The sequence below is a fragment of the Diospyros lotus genome, chromosome 15 (genome assembly GCF_014633365.1).
Source record: "Diospyros lotus cultivar Yz01 chromosome 15, ASM1463336v1, whole genome shotgun sequence".
Classification (NCBI taxonomy): domain Eukaryota; kingdom Viridiplantae; phylum Streptophyta; class Magnoliopsida; order Ericales; family Ebenaceae; genus Diospyros; species Diospyros lotus.
Window position 1 is genome coordinate 2,320,168 of NC_068352.1, and position 26,574 is coordinate 2,346,741.

General features: G+C 37.1%; 2 protein-coding genes across 7 annotated transcripts; one reads left to right on the top strand and one right to left on the bottom strand.

Annotated features, from left to right (window-relative positions):
- The first annotated feature begins 5 nt into the window (after positions 1-5).
- On the top strand, positions 6-24,939 carry LOC127792413 (uncharacterized). Of its 6 annotated transcripts, none has more exons than XM_052322893.1 (10): positions 6-147; positions 14,512-14,699; positions 18,577-19,191; positions 19,847-20,122; positions 20,210-20,271; positions 20,350-20,445; positions 20,563-20,656; positions 23,106-23,198; positions 23,614-23,663; positions 24,608-24,939. In XM_052322893.1, exons 2-10 carry the CDS (start codon positions 14,598-14,600, stop codon positions 24,630-24,632), a joined length of 1,413 nt encoding a protein of 470 aa, XP_052178853.1. In that variant the 5' UTR covers positions 6-147; positions 14,512-14,597; the 3' UTR covers positions 24,633-24,939. The 6 variants fall into 6 exon arrangements, with proteins under 6 accessions (XP_052178853.1, XP_052178851.1, XP_052178854.1 ...); XM_052322891.1 differs by lacking the exon at positions 6-147 and adding an exon at positions 9,733-9,887; XM_052322894.1 differs by lacking the exon at positions 6-147 and adding an exon at positions 9,733-9,887 and having other exon boundaries at positions 20,572-20,656.
- On the bottom strand, positions 2,590-5,093 carry LOC127792279 (uncharacterized). Its single transcript, XM_052322729.1, has 3 exons — positions 4,604-5,093; positions 2,839-2,944; positions 2,590-2,623 (listed from the first exon to the last, which is right to left on the bottom strand). The coding sequence occupies exons 1-3, from the start codon at positions 5,091-5,093 to the stop codon at positions 2,590-2,592; spliced, it is 630 nt and encodes a 209-aa protein (XP_052178689.1).
- Positions 24,940-26,574: the final 1,635 nt, after the last annotated feature.

Below are 26,574 nucleotides of genomic sequence, written 5' to 3' on the forward strand. Positions count from 1 at the left end.
AGCCACGATATTCAGCCCAAGACGCTATCCCTTTCTCTCCAGGTTCTCCTGTTCAGCAAATATGCAGAGAGACGTGTTGCGGCCAAGTGATCGGGGGATAAGGCGCGTTTGGCTGGATAGAAATTGTTGCCATCACGTGCTTTTCAGGTGAGCCGACCCGTGACCACGGAAAAATAAGTTTTGATTTTTTTTTAAATTTTTCATAAAAATAATAAACTAGAGGTCATGTTTAAATGAAAAAAATGAATATAAATTTGAAAACTCTTTATTCTTTTTTCCATTTTTAAACTTTATACTGGTAAGTAAAGAATGTTTTGAAGTAATAACAAGTAACATTGAAATTACCTTAATAGCACTTCAATACTTAAATGAGTATAAGTTTCTAAAAATTATATTACTTATGTATGAGAGAATAATAAATTATTAAATCACGTGAAAGAAAAACAAATAATTGTGCCCAATCTTTTCCCAATGTTAAAAGCACCCACAAATAATTGTGGCTGTGTTTGAACGCACTTTAATGGTTAAGTTAATATAGATTTATATAAAAAAATAAATAAATTAAGTGTGAAGGAATAAATTATTGAATGACAAAAAAAAGTAGTGTCCAATCTCCTTTCAATGTTAAATGTATTTATAAAAAACTACCCTAAGGGGACTCCATAGACCGATGCTTAGGTTAGTATAGTTTCATAAAAATATATATAATTAGGTGTAATGAAATAATAAGTTATTAAATCACATAAAAGGAAAATAAACTAATCTTTGAGTGGTGTCCAACACTTTTCCAATACTAAAAACATCTTATAGGTAAGTTAGTATGATTTAATGAGAGGATAATAAATTTAAGAGAAAATAAATAATTGACTATAAAAAGATGTAGAAGAAACTCAAGACGAATTTTTGGAGAGTGTTTAACACCTCTCCTAGAATGAAAAATATCTATTATGTGGATGACCTTTTGATATCATTATCATCCAACCCGTCTTTAAAAGATATGCACATTTTATAGCATTGGATACGATAAACTTGATATCTTTAAATTCAACACCATATTACTCTAATGGCACTATGTGTTTGTAGACCATCGACTTATTCTTTTTCTTTTCTCCAAATTCTAGTCGTTGGGACCTATTAGTGGTTAATGGATTCTAGTCGATCGGCGGTTAAAGTCATTTATCTTTGATGGGTTCTAAATAATAAATCTAAGTAAAAATAAATAATTGACTATAAAAAGATATAAAATAAAATCAAACAAATCTTTGGAGGGTGTCTAACCTCTCTCCTATAATGAAAGATGGTTTTTTTATGGATGATCTTTTGACATTATTTTCATTCCACTCTTTAGATTCATGTACCAATTCAATCCCTTATTGATTGAATTTGACATCCAACTAGTCCTTTCACATTTTTTAGTGTTGGATGCGATAATCTATATCTTTTTGAATTTAACACCTTATTTGTAACACCCATCTCTCGGGCATCCTCAACACTTAGAGTCAGGCCTGGCCCTGAGCCAAGGCGATCAGTGCGATTGCCCTGCGCCCATTATTTAGGGGGCCCAAAATGATTTTAGTAAATATTATATTATTATAATTATTAATTAATTTAATATTTAAAAAAAAAACCCTGAACACCCAGCCATATATACTAGGCAAACTTCAAGTCCGCTGAAAGTCAACGGACATGAAGTTTGCTTAGTGCTGGCTTGAAGTTCGCTGTCAGCGGACTTGAAGGCGGACTTCAAAGTCCGCCCAGCACTCAAGTCCGCTTAGTGCTTTGGGGCCCTGAATAATATATTAAAATTTAATATATTGAAGTTTAAGTTTGCTGAAAGTTCAAAGTATTTTTAAATTTTAATATATTGAAATTTGAATCATGACAATTTATTTGGCTTGAATGTTAAATTTTTAATTAATTTAGACAAGATAAATCTTAATTGAAAAATAAGAATGAGTTCATCACTAAGTTTAAATATATATGGGGGCCTAATTTTTATTTTTGCCCTGGGCCCTAAACAATTCAGGATCGGCACTGCCTAGAGTGCCCCGGGCAGGGAGCGTCACACGGGAGAGTAGAAACCTAAATATTCACATCATAATATGCATGAAAGAAACTGAAACAAATATTAGACTTTACATAGCATTCATCATTATACAATCCAAAACATGCATGAAGACTTTCATCACTATACAAATATACATTCACAAAAATATTACATTTACTTCAAGAGGAAAATCCTAATACACTAGTCTCCCAAAACACTCCCAAGACTTTTGTTGAGGGCGCCCCGACACACATGGTACTACCCAACCACTTTACTTGGACCAACATCCATTACATCTTTTTGCCCTTATCTGAAATGGTGAGGAATACAAGAGTGAGCTACAAGACTCAGCAAGTAATAAGCATAAAAGAATGATAAAGTTGAAAATAGGACATAGGTTTCGAAATATACAATGTTGTTTTGCTATGTTTCAAAATTTAAGATATGCAGGTTTTGACTCATTTTGAAACCAAAGGGAAACCATCTAATTATTATCCAAATGATTTGAATTTTATACCCATTCGAAGCCTATCAAGTCTAGTTTACAACGCTTCAAATGGTTCATCAATCGAATATCTACATAAAAAGTTATGACAAAAACCGTACAAAGTGCGCAGGCTGACAAACATACATGTTTCAAAACCTACCTGACATGTTTCGAAACTTGGTAAACAGTCTTATATTTCGAAACTTGCATGACATGTTTCGAAATGTATAACTTTGTTTTAGCTATTTTGAAACATTCTGCTTAGGTTTTGAAATGCCAAGCCAATACATTATCACACACATACCCAATGCAAGTTATGCCATGCAACATGCACATTAAAGCCTGTAACACATACATGGCCTCCCGGTCCACATAGTAATCATAATACATACCAGGCTCATGACTGAAACCTGCATCCACAGAAACTGTAATAACTCTGGGGACCATTGGTCCTGCCATACTTATGGCTATAGTCGAATACTTATACATACATAAACCTTCGCCTATGGTCGTTACCAATAGACGCACTCCCCAATTGTCACCGAATGAGTGTAAACCCCAGTCCAGCTAATGCCCACTAGTTTTGGGGGATATCCCGGCAGAGATTCTCCGCACTGCGCTATAATGCTCATGCAATGCAACAATTTCAGTGGCCACATTCAAATGCTCGTGCAATAGATAAAGTATATGCTCCATGCTCACTCATGTGTGAAATGTGGTAAGCTCATATAAATCATGTCCATGATGCACAATTACCACTCTTTCCAAATCATGTCATGCCAAAGCTCTGCATTCATAAAGTTAAAGACATCTACATACCATCATCATTGCCATGCTTTCTTTAAAACTTCATTAGAACTTTGGGCAATTAGAATTATAAGGGTATGCACCCTAGCATTGGTTCAACACATTTTTTGATCATTTGGGACCAACCATGACAAGAATATACAAACACAAGGCATGGGAGAAGACCAATTCTCTATCATGCTTAATTTCAAGAACACACCATTCCTTAAGAATTGTGGTTGAATACAAACCCCACTTAAGCTCATAACAAACATACACAAACTTAGAAGCCTTCAAATTCAAGAATTTACCCAAAATAAAACCGAAACCCTACTTCACCCAAAACTTGATTTCTCTTCCCCAAAACCACTACCAACACATAAACACCATACTTTACAACCTTTATACATTTTCAATTTCTCACTTCAATGCTTCAAATTAAGGAAGTTAACCATAACCTAAAACCCCCCAAATCTAACCCTAAGAGAGAATTTAAATGACCATAGAGAAGATATGAGAAGAGGAATTTGCCTTAATTCTCTTCTAGTTTGGGCACTTGATGATTTTGGAGCCTTAAGAAATAGATTTTGCTTCAAAATTGGAAGGAGAAACTTGAACTTTGAAGGAGGAGAGACCCACGAGAGTCCTTCACGATTGCTTCCATTTTTCTCTGAAATTTTTAGATTTTCTATGCTTATATACTTCTTCCAATTTCCTTTTAATTCCCACCACATAAATTCTTTTAACTTTATTTATTTAAATCCCAACTTAAATCTCCAACCTAGCCTTTAAGTCTTTGACTTTTCTCTTCCCAAGTCCATGCTTCTAGAAGCCAACTTCAATTGCCTTTTTGTCTTCCGAGAACACCACTTCCTCCATCTCAATTTTGGCCTTTTTTTTTTGACTTTTCAACTTTCCTCATACTTGACTTTTCCACTTCCCTCATTCCTACACTAGACTTAAGACTTTTTCTCCAAGCCCACCATTTACTTTGCTTTGAATTTTCAACCACAATTAGACTAACTTTTAATTTTCTATCCCCACATTATACCCACATAATTTACATAATTTATTAGAAATGCATTAAACAAGAAATTTACCTACCCGGCTCTTTGAACAAAAATCACCATTTTTTCCCCGGGCAATCCATCGCTAGCTCTCAATACCTGACAATGATTAGATCAGGCTTCTTAACCCAAATATTTTAATAATTAAATTACCAAAGGAAAATTGGGGCGTAATAATTCTCTCCCCTTTAAGAATTTGGTCCCTTAAATTCATACCTGGTTGCTCAAATAAATGAGGATAGACTCGCTTCATTTCCTCTTCTAGTTCCCACGTTGCTTCTTCCGGGCTATGTCGATGCCATAGAACTTTCACATATGGGATAACTCGATTTCTCAACACCTTTTCTTTGTGATCCAATATGCAGCTAGGGGATTCTTCATAGGACATATCTTCATTAAGCTCTAAGGGATGGAAGTCAATCACGTGTTGAGGATCGGGGATATATTTTCGTAGCATGGAGACGTGGAAAACATTATGGACATTCGCCAACTGAGGGGGCAAAGCTAGTCGATACGCCAAAAGTCCGATATGTTCCAAAATCTTGAAAGGACCCACATAACACGGACTAGGCTTCCCTGACACTCCAAACCTTCGAACTCCTCTTATTAGCATGACTTTCAAAAATACATGATCTCCAATAGAGAACTCTAAATCCCGTCGTTGATGATCTGCATAACTTTTTTGCTTGTCTTGTGCCGCTTTCATCTTAGCTTTTATTTCCCGAATTTTTCTCGTTGTTTGCTCCACTATTTCAGGCCTAAGGAATGCTTTTTCTCTCACTTCTTCCCAACAAAGAGGAGATCGACAAGGTCGTTCGTAAAGGGCTTCATATGGTGCCATGCCAATGCTGGAATGATAACTGTTATTATATGCAAATTCCACAAGCGGCAAATGGTCATCCCAGCTACCTTGAAAATCTAGGACACGTGCTCTTAATATGTCTTCTAAGGTACGAATGGTACGCTCTGTCTAACCATCTATCTGCGGATGAAATGTCGTACTAAACTTTAGCTTGGTTCCCAAGGCGACTTGTAATGCACCCCAAAAATGCGAAGTGAATCTAGGGTCACGGTCTGATATAATGCTAGCAAGCACTCCATGTAATCTAACAATCTCCTCAATGTATATCCGAGCTAGGCAGTGTAATTTATATGTCTTCTTGACAGGCAGAAAATGGGCCGACTTTGTTAATCGATCAACAATCACCCATATGGTATTATGCCCTTTAGAACTCCTCGGCAACCCGGTCACAAAATCTATAGAAATATCGTCCTACTTCCACACATGAATGGGCAATGACTGAACCAGTCCGGCAAGTCGCTGATGCTTTGCTTCCACCTGTTGGCATACTAAGCATCTAGAAACAAATTCGGCTACATCTCTCTTCATGCTAGGCCACCAAAACAAACGATGCAAATTCTGGTACATCTTGGTTGCGCCTGGGTGGACAGTGTAGTGTGCACTATGAGCCTCTGACAGAATCTCTTGCTTCAGTTCCTTATCACCTGGAACACAAATAAGGTCATGAAGTAATAATAGTCTATCTCCCTGCTAGCTATATCCCATAGGGACAAAATCGATTACTCGCTCTAAGACTCTTGCCAATTCTTCATCATCGGGCTGCTGGCCTCGAATTCGGTCCACCAAATCTGACTACACTCCCAAGTAAGCACAGTACATCCCAGACTCCTCCTCAGCTGTAGAGATAGATAGGCCACTCATCTGTTCTATCATCAACCATTCTTGCACCATCATGGCGGCAATGGAGGCTCCCTGACGACTCAATGCGTCTGCCACAACATTTGCTTTGCCAGGGTGATATAGTATTTCACAATCAAAATGTTTAAATAATTCAATCTACATGCATTGCCTCATATTCAGTTCTTTTTGGGAAAATAAATACTTGAGGCTTTTATGATCTGTGTATATCTCTACCTTCTCACCATATAAATAATGCCTCCATATTTTCAATGCAAAAACAACAGCCGCTAATTCTAAATCATGAGTGGGGTAGTTTACCCCATGTTTCTTTAGTTGCCTTGAAGCATAAGCATTTACACGGCCTTCTTGCATTAAAACACATCCTAGGCCCATGTACAAGGCATCATTGTAAATGGTGAACTTTTCCTCACTTCTAGGTATGGCCAACACCTAGGTGGTAGTTAGCTTTCATTTTAATTCTTGAAAAACGGCTTCACATTCTTCATTCCATTCAAACTTTTCATCTTTTCGCGTTAACTTTGTCATAGGAGAGGACAATCGGGCAAAACCCTCAATGAATCTCCGGTAATACCCGGCAAGTCCCAAAAAGTTGCGAATCTCGGTCACTGATGTAGGCCTGGGGCAATCCATAACTGCTTTAACTTTCTCAAGATCTACTGATATACCTTCCCTTGACACGATGTGGCCCAAGAATCCTACATGTTGAAGCCAAAACTCACATTTGCTAAACTTGGCAAACAACTGCTCCTCCCTAAGCCTCTACAACACTGTGGCAAGATACATTATATGCTCCTCGAAGCTAGGAGAGTACACCAAAATATCGTCTATGAAAACAATCACAAAATGATCTAAGTACTCCCGAAACACTCGATTCATCAAGTTCATGAAAACAACAGGGGCGTTCATCAGGTCGAATGGCATCACAACAAACTCGTAATAGCCATAGCGGGTCCGAAAAGCTGTTTTCTGGATATCTTCATCTCTGACTCTCACCTAGTGGTACCCTGATCTCAAATCAATCTTAGAAAAGACTCTTGCCCCTCACAATTGATTAAGTAAATCATCAACTCTTGGAAGATGATACTTGTTCTTTATTGTTGCTTGGTTTAATTGGCGATAATCTATACATAACCTCAATGATCCGTCTTTTTTCCTCACAAATAAGACTAGGGCACCCCATGGAGAAGTACTTAGCCGTATAAACCCTTTCTCAATCAACTCTTGCAATTGAACCTTCAATTCTTTCAGTTCATTAGGCACCATTCTATATGGAGTCTTTGAGATGGCCTAGGTTCCAGGCATTAATTCTACTGAAAATTCTACTTTTCTCCAAGGTGGCAACCTTGGAAGCTCCTCGAGAAATACATCGAGAAAATCACACACCACTGGAACTTCAGATGGTTGCAACTTGTTTCCCCTGTCTACTGTCACAATTTCCAAATAGGCTTCGCAGCCTTGACGCATCAACCTCTCAACCTTCATCACCGAAATCATGGGAGTTATAGACACAGGCTTCACACCTCTGTATACAAGGATAGGTTGGTGAGGTAACTCGAAATAAATTATCTTCCCTCGACAATCAACTTTGGCATGATGACGCGACAACCAATCCATCCCCAAGATAAGATCAAAGTCTTGGAGATCCAATATTACTAAGTCTCCAAGCAGCTTCCTATCATTGACTTCAATCTCACAATCCAATAATACTTTATTGCCCCATAGCTCATTACCTCTTGGGGTAGACACAACCAAATGAAATGGCAATGCGGTCAAAGAATGAGGAACATGACATGCCGCACGCAGTGCAATAAAGGAATGGGTGGATCATGTGTCAAAGAGTACACGAACGTTATGATCATGTAAAAAGAGTATACCTTGGATCGTCTTAGAACCCTTCTCTGCCTCAACCGCTGTAAGGGTAAATACCCAGCCCTGCCCCTAGGGTCCATCCATGGCAACAGAACACTGAGTAGCCGGCGAAGACCCTAATGGAGCTACTCCTAAAGCTCGAGATGCTGCTGGCCTATGACTGCCCCTCTGACTTTGCCCTCGCTGCTGTGGTGGTCGTGAATAAATATTTGCCATGTGCCCCTTCTGACCACATCTGTAGCAAATCACCTCGAGAGTGGATGACACCTCCAAATTCCGAGTGCAGTCTCTACGCACATGCCCGGCCTGACCACACAAATAGCAAATCTGCTGCCCAAAGTAACATGGTCCTCGGTGTTTCTTCCCACAACGGGCACAAGATGGGTACCTCTTTGTATCACGGCTTGAACTAGCTTCACATTTTCTCTTCTTGCTACCAAAAAATCCTTGGGAAGCTCCTGCTCCCCTTGCCAAGGCTTGAGCCGCCTTCCATTCCCCACGGTCTTGCTCAATAGCATAGGCTCTTTGCACCACTGTGGAATAATCTATGACTCTCGCGCTGCCATATGCATGTTGGATCTCTGAGTGCAACCCTCACTGAAATTTGGGCGCTTTCTGCTCTTTTGTAGAAACCAAGTTAGGAGCGTACCTTGCCAATGCGGTAAACTCAGCTTCATATTGGGCTACTGTCTTGTTTTCCTGCACCAGTTCAATAAATTCATATACCTTTTGTTCTTTGAACCAAGCTGAGCAATAGGTCCCGTTGAAAGTATTTTGAAATTCAGTCCAAGTGGGCTCCCTACGCCTGTACCTCTGGTGAACTGTTTTTCACCATCTTTCCGCATCATCTCTTAAAATAAATGTGCCCAGCTGCACCCTTTGGGCATTGCTACATCCCATGGAGCATAGGTGTTTCTCCACTGAAAGCATCCAATTCTCCACTACTGTCACATCTGTGCCCCCATGGAATTTCGGCGGTCGAAGTGCCATAAAATTCTTCAACAACTGGCCACCTTCATTGCTTCCAACTCCTTGCATCGTCGGATTCACTACAGGTTCCTCCACTTGACCCTCATTATTCCCAGCCACATGCTCTTGATGCACTTGTTCTTGCCTAGGCTGATTATTAGCCAGTTTGTTAATAGCTTGTAGAATTCCAGCCAAGGTGTCTTGCATCGCAGCCATCCCTTGACGCAAGTCCCCACTAGACCCTTTTGATGCCCCTATCTTGGCCTTAGACGCTGCATCATGGACAACTACAGCTCTTCCACAGCCTCAAGTTTGTGGTCGTTCCCGTCGAGCACTTAAATAAATTTTAATTAATTTAATTTGATTAACATTTATTTTTGGATGAAAATATTTTCAAGCAAAAAGATTTAAACTTGTAAAAAGGTTTCTAAATAACATCAAATTTCGTATAACCCAAACTTGAAGAAAATCTATGGTAATTTTTCCTGGAAAGAATTGATTGGGATTTCTCCTTTTAGACCTTACAAAACGGCAAACGGCATATGGCGGGGCGACGATCAATGAGGAAGCAGAATGGCGTTTTGGGTAAATTAGGGCGAAAAACAAGGGTTATTATAAGATGGGGAGGAAGAGGAGAGGAGGAGAGCGGTTGAGAGGAGAGGCTGCTAGACGTGCACGTGGCGGCTGTCTGGACCCAATTTCATACGAAGTCGACGTGACGCGTTGCAGAGGAGCCACGTCAAATGTGACCCCATGAGATGCTGACTAATCACTCTCTCACTACTCAATAGTAATATAGTATCCCTAGATATACATCTGTGTTTGTACTTATATTTTTGTGTGAGAGAGAGTGATTCCAAATTGAAGATTCGTTGAATGAGCGGGGAGATGGGTGCATTGGATGGCAACCAGATCTGTGGTTCTATCAATATCATCTGGGTATGTCTCTGTTTCTCTTGATTTGGTCATCTGTTCTCGTTTTCCCACTCCAAATCTCCGACTTGGTTTTGGTATTGAGTCTTCCACTCCGTTTCTTCCATTTTCCGAGCTTCCAAACATGAGGTGTCGTGCTTTTTCTATGCACTGTCTTGTAAAATTCATGAATTCTATTCTACTTAACTTGGGGATAGTGTTGCTGTTTGCTTGTTACTGAGCAGTCAGTGGACTGGTGGATGATTCATAGAGTGGAATATTTTTTTATCGTATTCTTATTTCTGAGCTGGTCTGCAAGATTCTCGATCCATCCAACCGAAAGAATGGTTAGTTAACCAATCGCTGGGGAAATGATTCACTATTTTTGCGGAATTTTCCTCCATGAAGATCTAGACCTTTGGTAGGTCTATGTTAGGTTAAAAATGGTGAAATTTAGTTTATGTATGGTTACATGAAGTTTAATGTGAAGTAAATATTATGACTAACCTTAGGTAGGTTTTTTAAGTGATCCCTTTGTTTGTTTGCTTTTTTTTTTATCGTAATGGGTATTTTTATTTCCAAAAATGATGATTTATGAGATAGATTTGTCCTCAAATTCAAACTAGATAGAGAAAGGGGTAAACTCATCTAGTAAACCCAATCTGATAGAGAAGAAGTCTCTCAGTAATCTTATTTTGAATACAAAGTACAGTTAGAGATAGACCGTGCGGCACAACCCGACAACTAGAGTCATCTAGAGTTGTGAGAATTGGGAGTGTTTACAGTTTTTTTTCATGCGAAAAGTGTATATTAACTGATAATGGGATTATCCTATTATTGTGGGATTGTGGATGTAGGTTTGTTAAGACTGGACTACGTAATTTCTGTCTGATATGACATCTTTGGTGTAGAGAGAGAGTTTAGACACAAACATAGGAAAAAAAGTTTGAGAGAAGTTCTATCTTGATTTTTTGTTTCATGTAACCTAAAAAATCAGGAGGAGAGAAACCCACCAGCCTTTCAATTGCTAGGTCATCGAAGAAGGTCCCCTGCATCCGTCAACCACAAGAGAGACGAAGATGGTCCACCATAGAAGTCCAACTGTTGATTGCAGAAGAGAGAAGCATTGCTGTGTGATCTTGCTAGCTGGATGCAAAGGGAAATACACTAGGAAGCCTATTCTGCCATTATCAATTGAAGAACCCAACTTCGGATGTTCGGAGATTGCTGGAAACGAAAAAAGCTCTGCTAGTTTTGAGTAATTGTTGAAACCTCCTGCGCATCATTGGTTGAAAGAAGTGGAATCCTACAACCAATTGAGCAACCGGACTTGCGGAGGATATCAAAGCTTTGCTGTGAGGACCTAAACAAGGCTAGATTCTATGCAATTGGACCCATTCCTTTTGACTGTTGACCACCACCACAGAAAATGAGTCCACCGGTGTGCATTGTTAGGGCACACAAGAGAGAACACATTTGTCACGACCCCAAGGGTATATTAGTCATAGTACACTACATGTATTAGGTAGGTGCTGTACTTGCTGCCTTACTTGTTTTTACCCTTCAGCTGTTCTAATAACTGAAAGCCTAGACAGTAGTTAAGAGCATGCATATTGTGGAATGATATTTTGAATTCAGTTCTCTCTCTTCTCCTCTGTTTTCCCTCAATTCTCTCTGTTTCTGTTCTGTCTCCCCCTCCATTTCTGCTCTCTCTCCCCTGTATTTTTCTCAATTTCCTTTATAAACCCTAGCCCAACCCTAGGGCATGACAACATTGCTGCTGGCTTGAAGAAATTGATCGGTCCTTGGCCTGTTTTTGGGTTGGTGCATTCATTTTTGTGAATCAATTGATTGATTTGATAGGACTGATAGCATCTGAAGATTCATTTAGACAAGGCTTGTGAGTACCATTAGTTGGTCCTTGTCCTGTGGATAAAGTCCATTGTGTTGGACACTGACGAAGGTTTGGAACTAGTTGGAGAACATTTATGCTTAAAAGTTGCTGACCAACTGGTTTTGTTTGAGGATGGAGTTGTACTTTCTTTGAATGGAAGAATGAGGTAATTTACACGATCATATTAGGCTTTTAATTAGTTAGTGTGCCAGTTACGGAATGTAGATGTGAAGGTGAAGGATGAAGCACAAGCGTTGCTCCTATTAGCATTTTTGCCTTCATCCTACTAACTGTTGGTATAAATAGTGTTAGTTGGGAAGAGCACATTGCAATTGGTTGATGTGATAGTGATGTTACGAGATAATAAAGAATAAAAGGATGATAGGATTTGAGTGCCCCTTACTTGAAGATTAAGAATTGACCATGAAGACTTAAATTTGAGGGAGGAATCAAGGCAAGAGGAGAGATGGCCATCGTGGAAGATAAAGATCTTGGCCAATAGATTTTAGTAATGAGAACTGTTATTACTATAAAAAGATGGGTCATATTAAGAAAGATTGCCCGACATTTATGGAAGACCTGAAGAGTTTGTAGTAATTGTAAGTGAAGAAGGCAAGATGAAGATTGATGATTTCTTAACAAATCTAGCCAGTTCAATTGATAATGAAGATATCTGATTTGCAAATGGTGCAAGCATTGCAACTTGTTATTATATTGAGGATTGCTGGGGGATGGATTTAGTCGCATCGATGCATATATTCAAGGACTGAGCAATGCTTGATACTTTGCAAATTAATGGATTATGGTCACATCAATTTTACCCTCCCCCTTCATTCCCATCCTGCCAAGCTGAGGCTGCCAGTGCATTGTATCTAACCACACTGTGGCAAATCGATACGAGTAGCTAAACAGCTTGCTATACCATACAAAGGCATCTCCAGCCGAACGGTTAGGCAAGACTACGGCGCCTGGGTAAACATCCTGTTTACCAAACAAGACGTCGAGAGTTTCACTTAACCATTCCCCTCCTGCAGCCAAAGTGATAGCGGCTGTAGCATCCACTGGTAATGTGTGGAAAAGGGTAAGCTTTCTATGTGGATAGGACGTGTTGAAGATTGAAGGTGTTGGATCTGTCCATCTGACATTTCAGATTGGAGCTATCAAAAACTTCTGAAGGTGAAGTATGTGTCCTTTGTCAATGCCAACATTATGTCACTAGATGACTAGTGTCTTGTGGATACAAATGGTGTTGGGAAATGATGCAAAGTATCAAAGCAAACAACTTGGTTATGAAATGGGAAGAACATCTACTGCTTAGATGGTCATTCCCTACCTATGGAGGTTGGAAGCAACGATCCAAAGAAGACAAAATTGTGAAGAGAGTTTGGTTTTCTAATGAAGTCAAAGTGTTAAGGGAGTAAATTAAATTGTTAGATAACTACTCAAATTTAAACCAAAGGGTTCACTCATTTGGTTTGCCTAATTTGATAGAGGAAAAGTCTCTGCAATCTTATTTTGAATACAAATAGGGATAGATGGGAGACCTAATCCTATCAAGGTGGTTCTTATAAATATGATACCCATCAGTAGAGTTAGGGATAGAGGATGTACAATGACTCAATAACTAAAGTCATCTAAGTATAAGTTGCTAATTATCTATTATGGTTCATTGTAAGGTATGAAACTTGTCTCACATCGAAAGTTTAGGCTCTTGATGTGGGGTTTATAACTTCTTGGGCACCCTCTTCTTGATAGCTAGCTTTTGAGGGTGAGTTCTACCCAAGGGTTGTAACAGTGATATCAGAGTCAGCTCCATGTCTCCCAATTGCAATCGCGTGGTGACGGAAGTGATGCCGGCATTGCAGTGTTCCGGGACTAGCCGTGGTTAGTGCACAACTTGCCATCGTGGGCGCCGGGATTGCGGAGCGTGGTGATATGTTATGGTCTATTACAGACTTGTCCCACATCAAAAGTTTAGGCTCTTGATGTGGGGTTTATAACCTCTTGGACACGCTCCCCCTGATAGGTAGCTTTTGAGGGTAAGTTCGACCCAAGGGTTATAACATTATCTAGAATTGTGATGATTGAGAGGGTTTAAAATTTTATTTGTACAAAAATTATATTCATTGATTGAGTGGATTTGTCCCATTATTGTGGGATCGAGGACATATTTCTATTGAGACTGAATCGGGTTAAATTTCTGTATCCTTTTTTCGTCTTGATTTCTGTGTGATTTGTGTGATCCAGTCCTAACAAATTCTAAACCTAATATGAACTTTATAGAGAACCTTAGAGACACTGGTTGCAAGCAAGAGTATATATATTTTATAATATGAGAGAACTTTTGTATTTGGTGCACTTTAAATTTTTTCTATGTGGGGAGAAAAATGTGCTTGGAAATTCTGTTTTGTTATTTTTCCTGATATTGAGGGGGGGAAAACTGAATAAGCTGAAAGGAAAAAGGAAGAAGGAAAGAAAGAGAGCTACATCTAAGTAGAAATTATGTTCATTTATTTATTTCCTATCTACTTCTATTGCAATTAGTCTGGTAAAGGACCCATCTTACCCTAAGGCTGTTTGGTTTACAGTCAATGTTAGCTGAAAACTTCCGTGCTTTCTTTGTTACCCCTTTTTCAAGTTTTGATTTTTCTATCACAACAAATTCTTGGTTTCATGCACACACGGAGGTTAAACCCAGAAATGTATTATTGTTCTTTTGAGCAATTAACACTCAAAAATGGTCCTCCTTTGTTGCAGGACTTTCTTGAATCTGGAAAATAAACCAGAAGAAATACTAAAATTAAAGATAGTCTATCTATCTGCCGTGTAAGCAAGTAACTGAAATGGCTGCTGATACTAAACATCCTCATTATTATTCTCATTCCTCTCATTCCAACAATTGGTCACAACCCAGCTGCCTGCCTACTGACCTCCAACACTCGCAGGTACTCTGTTACAAAGCTTTCTCTTTATATTAAAACATTTTGTTCTAATGTCCATGTTTTATTGAATTATTTATGCACTGTATGCAATATGATGATGATGTACTATGTGTTGTTGGATTCAGAAAGGTTTATGATTGTGTACACTTAAATAAATAAATGGACATTGAATGAATAAAAGTCAGGTACTAAGCAAATAAAATTAGGGAATGGTGATACCAAAACTAATAGTTCCATCAAGATAAATGAAAAATGAGTTAATAAGGACCCATTTGGTTGCACTTCAGTTTTCAGTTTCCAATTTCCACTTTCAAGATTGTAGAAACAGAAACAGAAACTGAAAGTTTAGTGTCTGCTTTTGTTTTTTTTTTTTAAAAATTCAAAAAGGTTTGAGAACTTATGATGAAATGGAAACACTGAAACAGTGTTTCCTTTCTTTCCAATCCAGTCCTCATTTTTTACCCAACTCACACCTCATTCTTCATTTTTTCTTCTTCATTTCTTTTCTGTGTCATCTTCATTTTATTTCTTCCATATGCTTTCCCTTTTGTTTGTGCTTGAGCCCTGTGACCCTTTATCCTTCTTCTCATTACTTTTTCTTTTCTTTATTCATTTCTTGTTCTCTTCCTCCTCCATCCCTATTTCTTCTTCATTTCTTTTCCATCAAACACAAATCCTTGTCCGGGTTTGCAATAATTAGATACAGTCTATGTTCAGGCAAGGATGTGGGTTTCGCTAGTGATGGTAAGGAGAAGTTTGGGGGGGGGGGGGGGGGGGGGGGGGGGTAGGGGGGGCAAAAAGAGGAAGAAACAAACAGAAAGGGTAAAAAGAATTTCTATTAAAAAAATATTTTTCCAGCATAAGTGAAATTATACATATATTAATCACCAAATAAAAGAAACAAAATTTATTTCAAGCACTCTATTTAGTTTCATTTTTTTAACATTTTGAAAATAAAATAAATTTATCAAACAACATGTTCCACTTTCATTTTTAACCAAAAACACAAACTGAACACAGAAAATTAAAATCCAAAACTGAAAACTAGAAACTCTATCAAAAGGCTTCTAAGAAATTTGATGTATTGTTAAGAAGTTTAATTAGGAAAAGATTGAGGTTCAGGAAATTTATCAGACTAAAAATATTAGTTAAGAGGTCAACTTAGGAGGTCATTACTTGAGGACTCGTTGACTGCCTTCTTTGGATTACTTGAGGACCAGTTTGTTATTGGGTGGTATAGGGTGGCTGGCTATGGTAACCCATCAAAGGATGAAACTTTTACTGAATGTACTTAGAATTAGAAGGCATAACAAATTTCCATGTAAGCGGCCATTTAAAAGGGAGAGCAACTCTAGAGTGCCTTCTTTGCCTGGATGTCTCATGGTTCAATCCTCACTCTTGACAACTTGAAAGGAAGAAATGCATTCACTAGTGCTACCTGTGCAAGGGGCATGAAGTCAGTGGAACGTCTCCTTTAATATTGCTTGGTGATCCAACAATTGTAGGATCCAATTCTTGCCATTTTGGGGGGTAAGTTGGTAAATGGCAAAGACAGACATGGAGTTATGTGTTGCCAAGATTTGAGAGGGTGCAGATGGTAGAGAGTGTGAGCACAATTGTGCTGTGAGGGCAGTGGCCTCTTTAACTTTAGGTTTTGCTCGTGGACATATGCATCTTATCAAACCACATTAAATCTTTGGGTTACAGAATTTTTTCTGTTTGATTTAATTCTATCAAGTGGTATTAGAGCTGGCAATGAGAGATTATGATACAGAAGTTAGATTCTAATTTAGGCCTTGATTTTGGTTTGAGCAGCAATCTGGTCCTAGCAGATGCCTGTCTCCACTGATTGTTCCTATAATATAACAGGGGTTGAACCAGTCAAACTCACCATCCTTGGACAATTGCAGTATTTAGCCTCTCACAGTGATCAAAAATATTTTTCTTTATTTAGCCGCTCAACTAAGCAATCTAGAGAGACAACTTATTGATTGAAGGAGGAGATATTGGTTCATGTACTAGAAACTTGAATCTATCTGTGGTATGGTTTCATTAGCTGTAACTAACCCAGTTTAAGCTTTTGATCCATTTTGGCTTTTGACATTCAGATTTGACTCAGGTGTTTGTGACATTTTGACTAGGTTTATGTGTTCTGAATTGATTTGTGTAGTTTTAATCTGTTAAATTTTTTGGCATTGGGATGTTACCCAATTTGCAATGTCTTTTGATTTGTTTGAGCTACTTTTTCATGAACTAGTTTTGATTTGTTGACCTGTTTGGGTTTGATGATTCGGTTTAGGTTTGACCCAATTTGGGTTTTGAGCCACATCTTTGCCCTATTAATGGACAAACTCGTTAAACATATCCAAGCAGGGGTGCCTTGGTGTATACTATTGTCTTGGATCAATCATCCAAAAAGGTGGAGAGATTAATGGAGATGCTACCAATATAATTAAGGTAGATGGTTAAAATGGAAAAATGTGCACAATGTTTTATGGGATATTAAAATTTTGTTAAAGCTAAAAGAAAATTTTTATATGATGGCTATAAAACCAGCTTTATTGTATGACATGGAATTTTGAGCATTAAAGCATCTATATGTGCAAAATATGAGTGCAATGGAGATGAGTATGTTGAGATAGATTGGTGGTCATACAAGAAAGGATAAAGTTAAAAATGAAGTTATTCTTAATAAAGTTGTAGTGGCTCTTATTGAAGATAAGATGTATGAAATACGATTAAAATGATTTGGTCATATGAGAAGATCAATAGAGGGTGAGGAGAGCGGATGAAATGGAACAAAATTTTAGCAAAAGAGGTAGTGGAAGACCCAGAAAAACTTGGTGGGAAACTCTTAGATACGAATGAATTTCGAAGGCCATACAAAAGATATAACCATTAGAACTAATGTAGCCAGTGCACCTAGTGGGATTAAAGTTGGACATGTTATTGTTTGTTTGCTTTTGAGCTGTCTAGATTTGACTCTCTTGAGTTTTTTCTATCCAATTTGGTTAAGTTGTCAGTATTTCACTGGGTGTTAGCAATGGCATTTACCAGCACCCCTTTCAAGGTATCGTGGGGAAGGTAGAAATTTTGGTTATTTCATATGTTAGTGAAATCAAAGCCAAAGTGAAGAATTGAGTGTGTCTTGATTTCACAGACCAGCCATAATTATTAGCCCAATTCAGTTTAGAGGAAAAATAGAATTTCCACACTCCAATTTTTCCAATTTATAGAAGGATCAGGGCATCTGTACAACCTATTTGTGTGTGTTTGTGTTTGTTATTTTCTTGTGAGAGGGTGTGGATGGTAAAGAATGCAAGCAAAACTTGTGCTTTGTGGGCACTGGTCTACTTAGGTTTAGGGTTTTGAGGTTTTCTTGATTGTTCCATTACAAATCCCATTTTGACATAATGGAATTTGTTGCTTCTCCTTTGCTTGTGGATATAGGCATCTTGCCACCACTTTAAATCCATTTCTGATGTCCAAATGGTTTAAAAAATATTTTCCTGTTTTAATTTAATCCTAACAATTCCTATGGAAAGAAAGAAACAAAATAGCCTTTGAAAATACATAAGGTTCTTTACGTTTTTCAGGGTAACACTTCTGGTCTCCTTTATCTTGTGTATGCGTATTGAAATGATGTAGGCTGCAGCTTTTTGTACAACCTTTCTTCTTAATGTGGATGGGATTGTTTTGTAAATGGCTTGGTATTTACTCCTGTCTATTTGTCGCTGGGTTGACCCCTTTTGGCACCTTAATGACATTTATAAACTTATCAAAAAATGGGAAAAAAAGTTGTGTCCTTAAAAGTATTGGCTATCAGTGCTGTTATTTTTCTTGTCTACCTTGTTGATCTATTTGAATGTAAAATTGGCAGGAAGTGTATAACTCCAGCCTCCTTGATCATGGTTCAATATCTTTCGGAAGATTTGCTGTGGAGTCACTTTCATGGGAAAAGTGGTCAGTCTTCTCCCATAACAAACGTCAGGAAGAACTGGAGAAGTTCACTGCCCCAGGCCATGTTGCTCAGAAGAAGGCATATTTTGAAGAATATTACAAAAAGATTAGAGCTATGAAGCAATTGCAGGCAGAGCAGCAAGAAAGAAATGCATCAGATCCTTGTGAAGAAGAGCAAAGCCCTACAACTGAAGCCAAAAACAATTTTATTACTGCCCAGACAAAAGAGGACAATAAACATTGTGGTGCTGATGAAATCAAGTTTTCAGAAAATGGCACATCTACTAGCAAAGAATTACTGGCACAAATTGGGAGAGATGAGTCATTAGGCTCTAAGCAACAGAATGATAAGCAGAATGAATATCTTACCTTACAGACAATTGAAGAGGGTCATTTTACAAATAAGGATGCCACAAAATTCGCGCTCTCTGTTGAAAGTTGTTCAAAAACCACCATGCAGGGCAGTGTTGCCTATGATGCGATCAAGCTCAGAGAAAACAAATTGAAGGATCAGGCAGGTCTTTACAAAACTGAGGTATCTTTCTGCCTTTCTCCCCGTTTTGATATTGTGACCTTTTTTCTGGAACTAAGATTTTTGAATAGAAAGACAAATGAAAAAAAAAAAAGAAAAAATTATATATATATGCATGTGCATAACCAATGCATGAGTCTCCTCATTTTGTGAGAGTTGGGAAGAGTTGTTTTTGTACACAAGTCTACTCTTAATAAAAAGATTCTTTTTGCAACTCGAACATGTGATCTACTTGTCATGAAGAAGCAACTTTATTTGCACATAAGAATAATTATTTTTCGTTCTATTTTGTTTTGTTCCACAAAACCTAGTACCTTACATGGTATGGTGAAATCAGAACAAATATGAAGCAGTAAATCACATATGTATCCAGATAAGCTGGCCTTAGTTCCTGCCTAACCAAGGTTCATAGCTACTACGTCTCTAGTTAAAAAGAAGTCATTAACATTGAAGAGAAAGAAATCATCTTGCGGAAGATCACCTGAAGGCAAGACCCTGAAAAGTTTTTTGAAGATTAGAAAGCCAGGAGTGTGGTACATATTGCAGACATAGCAATCTGTCTAACAGAAATTATGTCATTCTTGCAATTTTTTTTTCTTTCAAATATGCTGCAATCATGGTGTTCTAAGGTCTAACCATTGAGTTTATCCCAATTAAGGGAAATCCAACTTTAGGTGGAAGCAAGAAGTTGGACTGCAGAACCAAGAAAGATGTTATTAAGCCAGCTGGGAAGCCTGATTCCTCTCCTCATAAGGACATTGGTGGGAAGAGGGATTATTTGAGCAAAAGAGCTACTCATAAGTCTGCCAGTGACATGAAGTCTGGAAAGCTGCCTTCATGTATTTCGAAGGGTAAACCGGCACCTTCCTCTACTATCATGAGAGGAAGTCTAGCTAAGGCAAATTCAAGTCTGAGAGATGGATTGACTAACAAGGTATTGCTGAGGTTGCTAGTTTATCCAAACAAACACACTGTTGTGCTAGCATATTGAATAGCTATTTCATGGTGTCTGTTCATGCAGAACACACTGAAGGAGATTACTGGGGCAACACCTGTGAGAAACAGAGATTCAGAGAAAAGGAGGTATTCTATTCTACAAAATACCAATCTATTGTCCTGTTTGGCTATAGAACAGTGTTTACTGATAATTCTGACATTTAGGGCTCCGGTGGGGGTTACTGGGAAGTCTTTGCAGTTGACTGGTTGCCACACAAATCTGAGGAAAGGACAATCGGAGAACCAGAGACCAAAATCCATGTAAGTTGTGTTATGCGTGGATCACATTATCAAGTTGCTCCAATTGTTAATTTTGGTCATATTGTTATATAATTCTTTATGACATGGATGAAAACTAAATGTTTTGGCCATGATTAGGCGTACAAGTCTTGCTGCTTGGGGTAAATCAACTGAAAGCCTTGCAACTGAAATTGGCTACAATAATCATGTCAGAGGAGTAAAACAGAAGCAGGTAATTTTAAACCTTCATACTTAACTATAATTTTTCTTTTCTATAACTGATCATGGTAGTCTGTACTGTAGTTATCAGGACTGAATTGGTAATCGCACCAGTTAAAGTGCTCTATTTCAACCATGGTTCAACTGGCCTTGTAATATTAATAATAATAAAAATATTTTACACAAAAATGAATACAAAAGATGTTAGATACACAATGATAATTCCAATAACTTAGGACCGGTCTGATTTTATTTTTATTTTCAATTTTCTGTTTTTCTTCACTTTTCTAGAGAAAGAAACAGAAAATTCCATATGGTGAGTAGTTTTCATTTAAAAAAAATGAACAGAGTTTTCATTTTTGGGGGAAAAATGGAAACACCAAAAATGGTGTTTTTGTGTGCGTATTTACATTTCCATTTGACCAACTAATTACCCCCCTTATCAACTTAACTTCCAACAACTGATCAGCCACACCCCCTTTGTCAACTCAACTACCAACTAGTCATTTTTTGTAGGGGATGGGTATTTTTACCAATGTAAATAACTTTTATATATATAAATATATAATTATCAGATAACATACACACTATTGTTTTTATCAAACAACATTTTCAGTTTTTTTTTTTTTTTCAAAGTTTTGAAAATGATAACATTGTCAAACACAATGTTTAGTTTCTATTTTTTTAAAGAAAATGAACACAAAACAGATAAAAACGAACAGAAAAAGAAAACACATGAAAATTGACAGCAAGATCAAGTAGGCCCATAATAATGTGGAACCATCATGAAACCACATATGCAGCAATGTAGTGAATGGAAACAAAAACACTTTGTCAATCCTGTAATACAAAATGGTGATTATTTTTCACCTAATCCTATAAAATTGATACTTGATCCCGTAGCTAAAAGCCTAAGTAGTTCACTGTCTCTTACAATAAAAATGTGCATAAATTGAGCTAGCAGCAACAAGTTACAAGTTCAGAAGTCACTTATCCAGAATAAAAACAGGTCCAATTTGAAACATTCAGGCTCTAAGTACAACACCACAAGTGCAACTTAGAACAATAGTTCACAATTACACATCCAAAAGTAAAAACAGGTTCCAAATCTGAAAGTTCGACCTTAAGTACAACTCACAATAAAACCAATTCCAGGATGATCAAATCTGGAGAAATTAGAACCAATAATAATATTGTCTAAAAATGTTCTATACTCCATTGTTTGCCTCTACCAGTTGATGACTTCAATCTGTTCCAAAGTCAACATCTCATTAAAAGGTCCAGTAACAATCACAACTCCAAGACCTCCACTCCCATTTCCTTATCATTGTCATCTCTGTCAATATCATCTAACTCACTTAGGTTTGAATCATCATCTTCGTATCAAAGTTTAATGTCTTAGATTGTGAAATTTAAATAAGATAAATTCCATTCAAACCCCTTGTGGTTCGGGCCATTTGCAATGAGACTCTTTGTAGTTTGCTTTTTTTTGCACAAAGACCGAATATGTTACTAATGCTGTTAAAAAAGTGCCCCCCCAAAAAAAACATAGGGACCTTAGAACACATTTTTGAACCACGGGATCTCAATGCAAATGGCCCAAACCACAATGGGGGTGAATGCAATTCCCAATTTACATAGAATTAGACTAGAGTTTTAAAAGATATACTTCCATCATTTTAGTTGTATTGAATAGAGAATGAGGTTAGTCCATATTGAAAAAGTCTACAATTCATCACTTGTCATGTTGGAGGCTCAGTTTCTAAAACAAATTGGGTAATTATCAAACTAAGGAATTACCAGAAAAGCTCTGATTTTGATTTTTCACCATTACCACTAGTTACATATTGGTAATTATCAAACTAAGGAATTTGCATTCAAAGTTTTCCATTTAAAAATACTTTGTTCATGATTTAGAAGTGACGAGTATCATTCAATGTTTACCTTAATGATTTCTGAAGATCTAGTATTGTAATCTGGAGCTCTTTTACTCCCTTGCCAACTTCAACTTTTCTATTTCTTGTGCTTATTTAATTTTAAATAATCTATATGCAAGGGAGAGGGGTGGTTTTCAGCCTCAGAGGTCATTCTTATTTCCCTTGGGGGGTCATTCTCTATGAAGTTGTTGAAATTAGCATATTAGGTTCGCTTATGATAAGTGATAGAGACATATAGGGATTGATGATGCTTTTCACTTGGAAAATATCAGATGATACTACAAGACATCGGACAGTGTTTTAGTTTCCTATATATATTTAGTTTGGGCATCTAATCAGAGCTAAGAATTTCATGTATTGAGATGATGAATACTTTGCTGTTATTAAATGGCAATTTTCAAACAGACTGGGTGAAACAAACTTTTGCTGCTGAATTTGGCTTGACTTCATTTCTATGGACTCTTCTGGATGGGGTGAATTTCCGTTTTTGATGTGTAGATTTTTTGTTTCTTTACCTTCGGGCAGGTGGTCAATGCAAGCAGTGGAAGAGTTCCAAAGCCTGCCTCACCTGTCATGCCGAGTATTCAGAAGGCTCCAAATCTTAAACAGGGACACAAGGTCATTCTTTGCCGAAAAATTCTTTCCATGTGGAATTTCAATTGGGATTACAAAAGGGAAAGAAATTGGAAGAATATTTGCTTTTCCTATTATTTAAACCAAGACATTCTCATTACTGTTTAGAAATCTTTCATTAGTTTACAGATGTTATTTTCTTTTGTGTTTATATGGTCATCGCCATCTACATTGTTGGAAAGTGCTAAAATGAATACTGCACACATTTTTCTACAAAATGCTGTGAGACACCAACTACATTGTTTACATTGTTCACATCCGCCTCTCCTTCAAAAGAAAATTGTGATAACTTGATATATCAGTTTGTAAGACTAATTGTAAATTTATAGTGTATATATCATTAATTTTTCCAGTTTTGGAAAAGTTATATGTAACTAAAGTTGTTTGTTTCTAATTTCAGATTGTATCTCGGCAGTCTGGGGATCTAAGAAGTGCTCAAAGGAACCCGAGGTAAGGCATCATCATATGTAACTTCATCTAATATAATGTCCTGTTTAGCAATTGCATTGTCAGCTCTGTATCAGACACTACAGTAGGAAGAGCATAAATACATTGAAAATGACCTCACATGAATGAGGACCATCAGACCCGGGAAATGAGTATGTTACTCTGATGAAAAGCAAGCAAATCCTCAAATTTTAACTTGTTGAGCATCGGCATGACTAAGTGCCTACATCATCATGTTTGTTAGTTATATTAAATGGCATTCTAAGCAGCAGTGACAATTCTATGACCATGCTATATTGTGTCGAACATCTGTGTCGAGCATAACACTCATTGGACATTCCATTGTCCAGTGCTTTAAGTGTCTTTTTGTTTATTTATGTAGCTTATTACATGATATCCATGTCCATGGGATCTTATGTGTTCATCGGTTTAACGATTTTTTCCTTAAAAAGTTAAGAATTGATTATGAAATAAGAACGAATGTAGGTTTGCTTTTATTTTTTCTCTATCCATTAAACCATTTAATTTTAAGAGTATTAAATTTCATCACCATTTATTATAAGAGTATTTTAAAATGAGTATTAGGACCTTTTAATCACACTTATTTTCTTATTATGTGAAATATGAATTATTTTATATAAGAAGGGCGTTCCTTCCTAGTGCACTAGGCTCTCCTCTCTGCCAGAATCTTGAGAGGGTCATCTTCGTACTCAGTTCGCCAGTTTCTTTTTACTTTTCAAAGAGGTGGTTTGCACAATTCGAACCCATGATATTTTATTATTGAATGTGTTCATGCAGTGGAGTGTTGTGCTTTTAACCCTTCCAAAAATTTGCATATTGGCTTTGCTAACTCTTTCAGAAGTTGCCCCCTCCTAATATCAATGCTTCTTAAATGATCTTTGTATAGACATGATAGCAACGAGTTCCTTCCTGTGTTAACCTTGCAGGCAGATGTTGCCGAGTTGGCGTTGAGGGCTTCTGCTCCAACATTCGGGTTGGCAATGCGCGCATTCGCAAGTTCAGCAAGGCTGCTCGCGGAAAGGGGGAAGCCTTGGATGGATGAAAGCAATGGGCTTTAAAGAAAGATGTCTGACCTTATAAACTTGATATAGAACAGAGGTAGATGGTAGGTTATAATATTAGTTGATAGTTCTCAGAGGTTTCACATCTACAGAATGACAACTACTTGTTATGGTCCATGCTTGGGAAACGGTTAGTTGAGAAGAAGAATAAGGTTGGTTGAAATCAAATGTATTTCGAGATCAGCTATCTGAAAGCAGTTTCTGGAATCAGTTTTTGTCCTGAATTTTTCCTAACAGATTCTGGAAACATGGTCAAATGAACAGTGATGGGCTGTTCCGAATTCAGGGAAAGAAAAAGTTGTTTGCTTGGCATAAGGGTAAAATGGTTATTTTATTAGGTCGGACTACTAACTAACATGGTTCTTGTCAAGTAGGATCTAGGATATGGGCTTTACAATTGCTCCATCCTAATGATACGTTGTTCAAAGTCACGTAAGGACTAAGGAGAGTTGTTCGACTTGGCATGAGGGCAAAATTTTTTAGGTCGGATTACCTATCATTGTTCTTGAAATTGTTGCTCTTGTGCAGTCTCTCGTCGCTTGTATCTTTGATTTCGATAGAAGAGGTAAATCGTAGATAGAGGTTTTGTCTTACTGCGCAGAGTAAAGAATCGAACTTACGACTTACTGGTGCGAATTTTAGCTTATCGTAGCTCAATCACTTAACTTGTGTTCTGAGGGCACCTATCATTGTTCTTGTCAAATATGATATAGGATTTAGATTTTACAATTGCTTCATCCTAATGATAGGCTGTTCCAATTTAATGAGAAAAGTTATTTAACTTAGTATATGGGTAAAATAGTTATTTTGTTAGGTCGAACTATCTATTGTTCTTGTCAAATAGGATCAAGGATTTGGGTTTTACAATTGATTTATTCTAATGATAGGTTGTTTGAATTCAAGGAAAGCAACTTGCTTTAACTTGGTATAAGGGTAAAATAGTCATTTTGCTAGGTCGATCATGTTCTTGTCAAATGGGATCTGGGGTCTGGGTTTTACAATTGCTTCGTCCTCATCTTTTCATCATCCAATCTTCAAACCTTTTGAAGCAAGAGTCACAAAAGTCCTTGGTTTTGTTTATTTGGTGGTTGATGTGTAATTAACTAATTTAATAGTTTTTGGAGTTGAATAATTACAAACTCTACCCCTCGCGCTTTGAATGCATACCCTTTGTTTTCAAAGTAGTCATTGAGAGAAAACAAAAACAAAATGGTATTGGGAAGAAAGTATTTTTTTGATTTTATTTAACATAAAATATCATCTTTGAAAACACATGAAAATCGATTTCTAGCTTTTGTCATAAGTCTAATTAGTTATTTCTAATTACGTAAAATAATAGTTCAAATTGTATTTAAAATCGATTTCTAGCTTTCGTCGTAAGTCTAATTAGTTATTTTTAATTACGTAAAATAATAGTTCAAATTGTATTTAAAGAAAGGGTATTTTTCATTTTTACAGGAATTTCTGAAACAATTATATATATACTTAAATTACATGAAATTGAGATAATTCAGTGGTTATTTAAGAGAAATAAGAATAGTTGAATGAATAAATCAACAATTTTATCTCTCCAACCAGAAATGGCAAATCGTAAGGGCTGGGAAAGAGAGACAAGAAATAAGGGTTTATGTAATTTTCTTTAAAAAAATACTATTCTTGGACTCGTTTAGGAATTGCCTATTTTGATTTAAAGGCGTCTAATTGCGTCTATATAGCTTTGCTCTTAAAAAAGCTCTCATGAGAAATAAAACTAGTATTTTAGTGTAAATTAAATTATTATTTCTTAATTTTTTTACTCTTTAATATATGATTCAAAATAATTGATATATGTT

Excerpts from the sequence above, each read along its gene's own strand:
- LOC127792413 (XM_052322893.1), top strand. The coding sequence starts at position 14,598 with ATGGCTGCTGATACTAAACATCCTCATTATTATTCTCATTCCTCTCAT. Across the intron at positions 20,123-20,209 it reads GAGATGGATTGACTAACAAG|AACACACTGAAGGAGATTAC; the intron begins GTATTGCTGAGG and ends CTGTTCATGCAG. Across the intron at positions 20,657-23,105 it reads GAGGAGTAAAACAGAAGCAG|GTGGTCAATGCAAGCAGTGG; the intron begins GTAATTTTAAAC and ends ACCTTCGGGCAG.
- LOC127792279 (XM_052322729.1), bottom strand. The coding sequence starts at position 5,093 with ATGAAAGCGGCACAAGACAAGCAAAAAAGTTATGCAGATCATCAACGA. Across the intron at positions 2,945-4,603 it reads TCATTTATTTGAGCAACCAG|GTTTCAGTCATGAGCCTGGT; the intron begins GTATGAATTTAA and ends CTGTGGATGCAG. Across the intron at positions 2,624-2,838 it reads CATGGCATAACTTGCATTGG|ATATTCGATTGATGAACCAT; the intron begins GTATGTGTGTGA and ends CTTTTTATGTAG.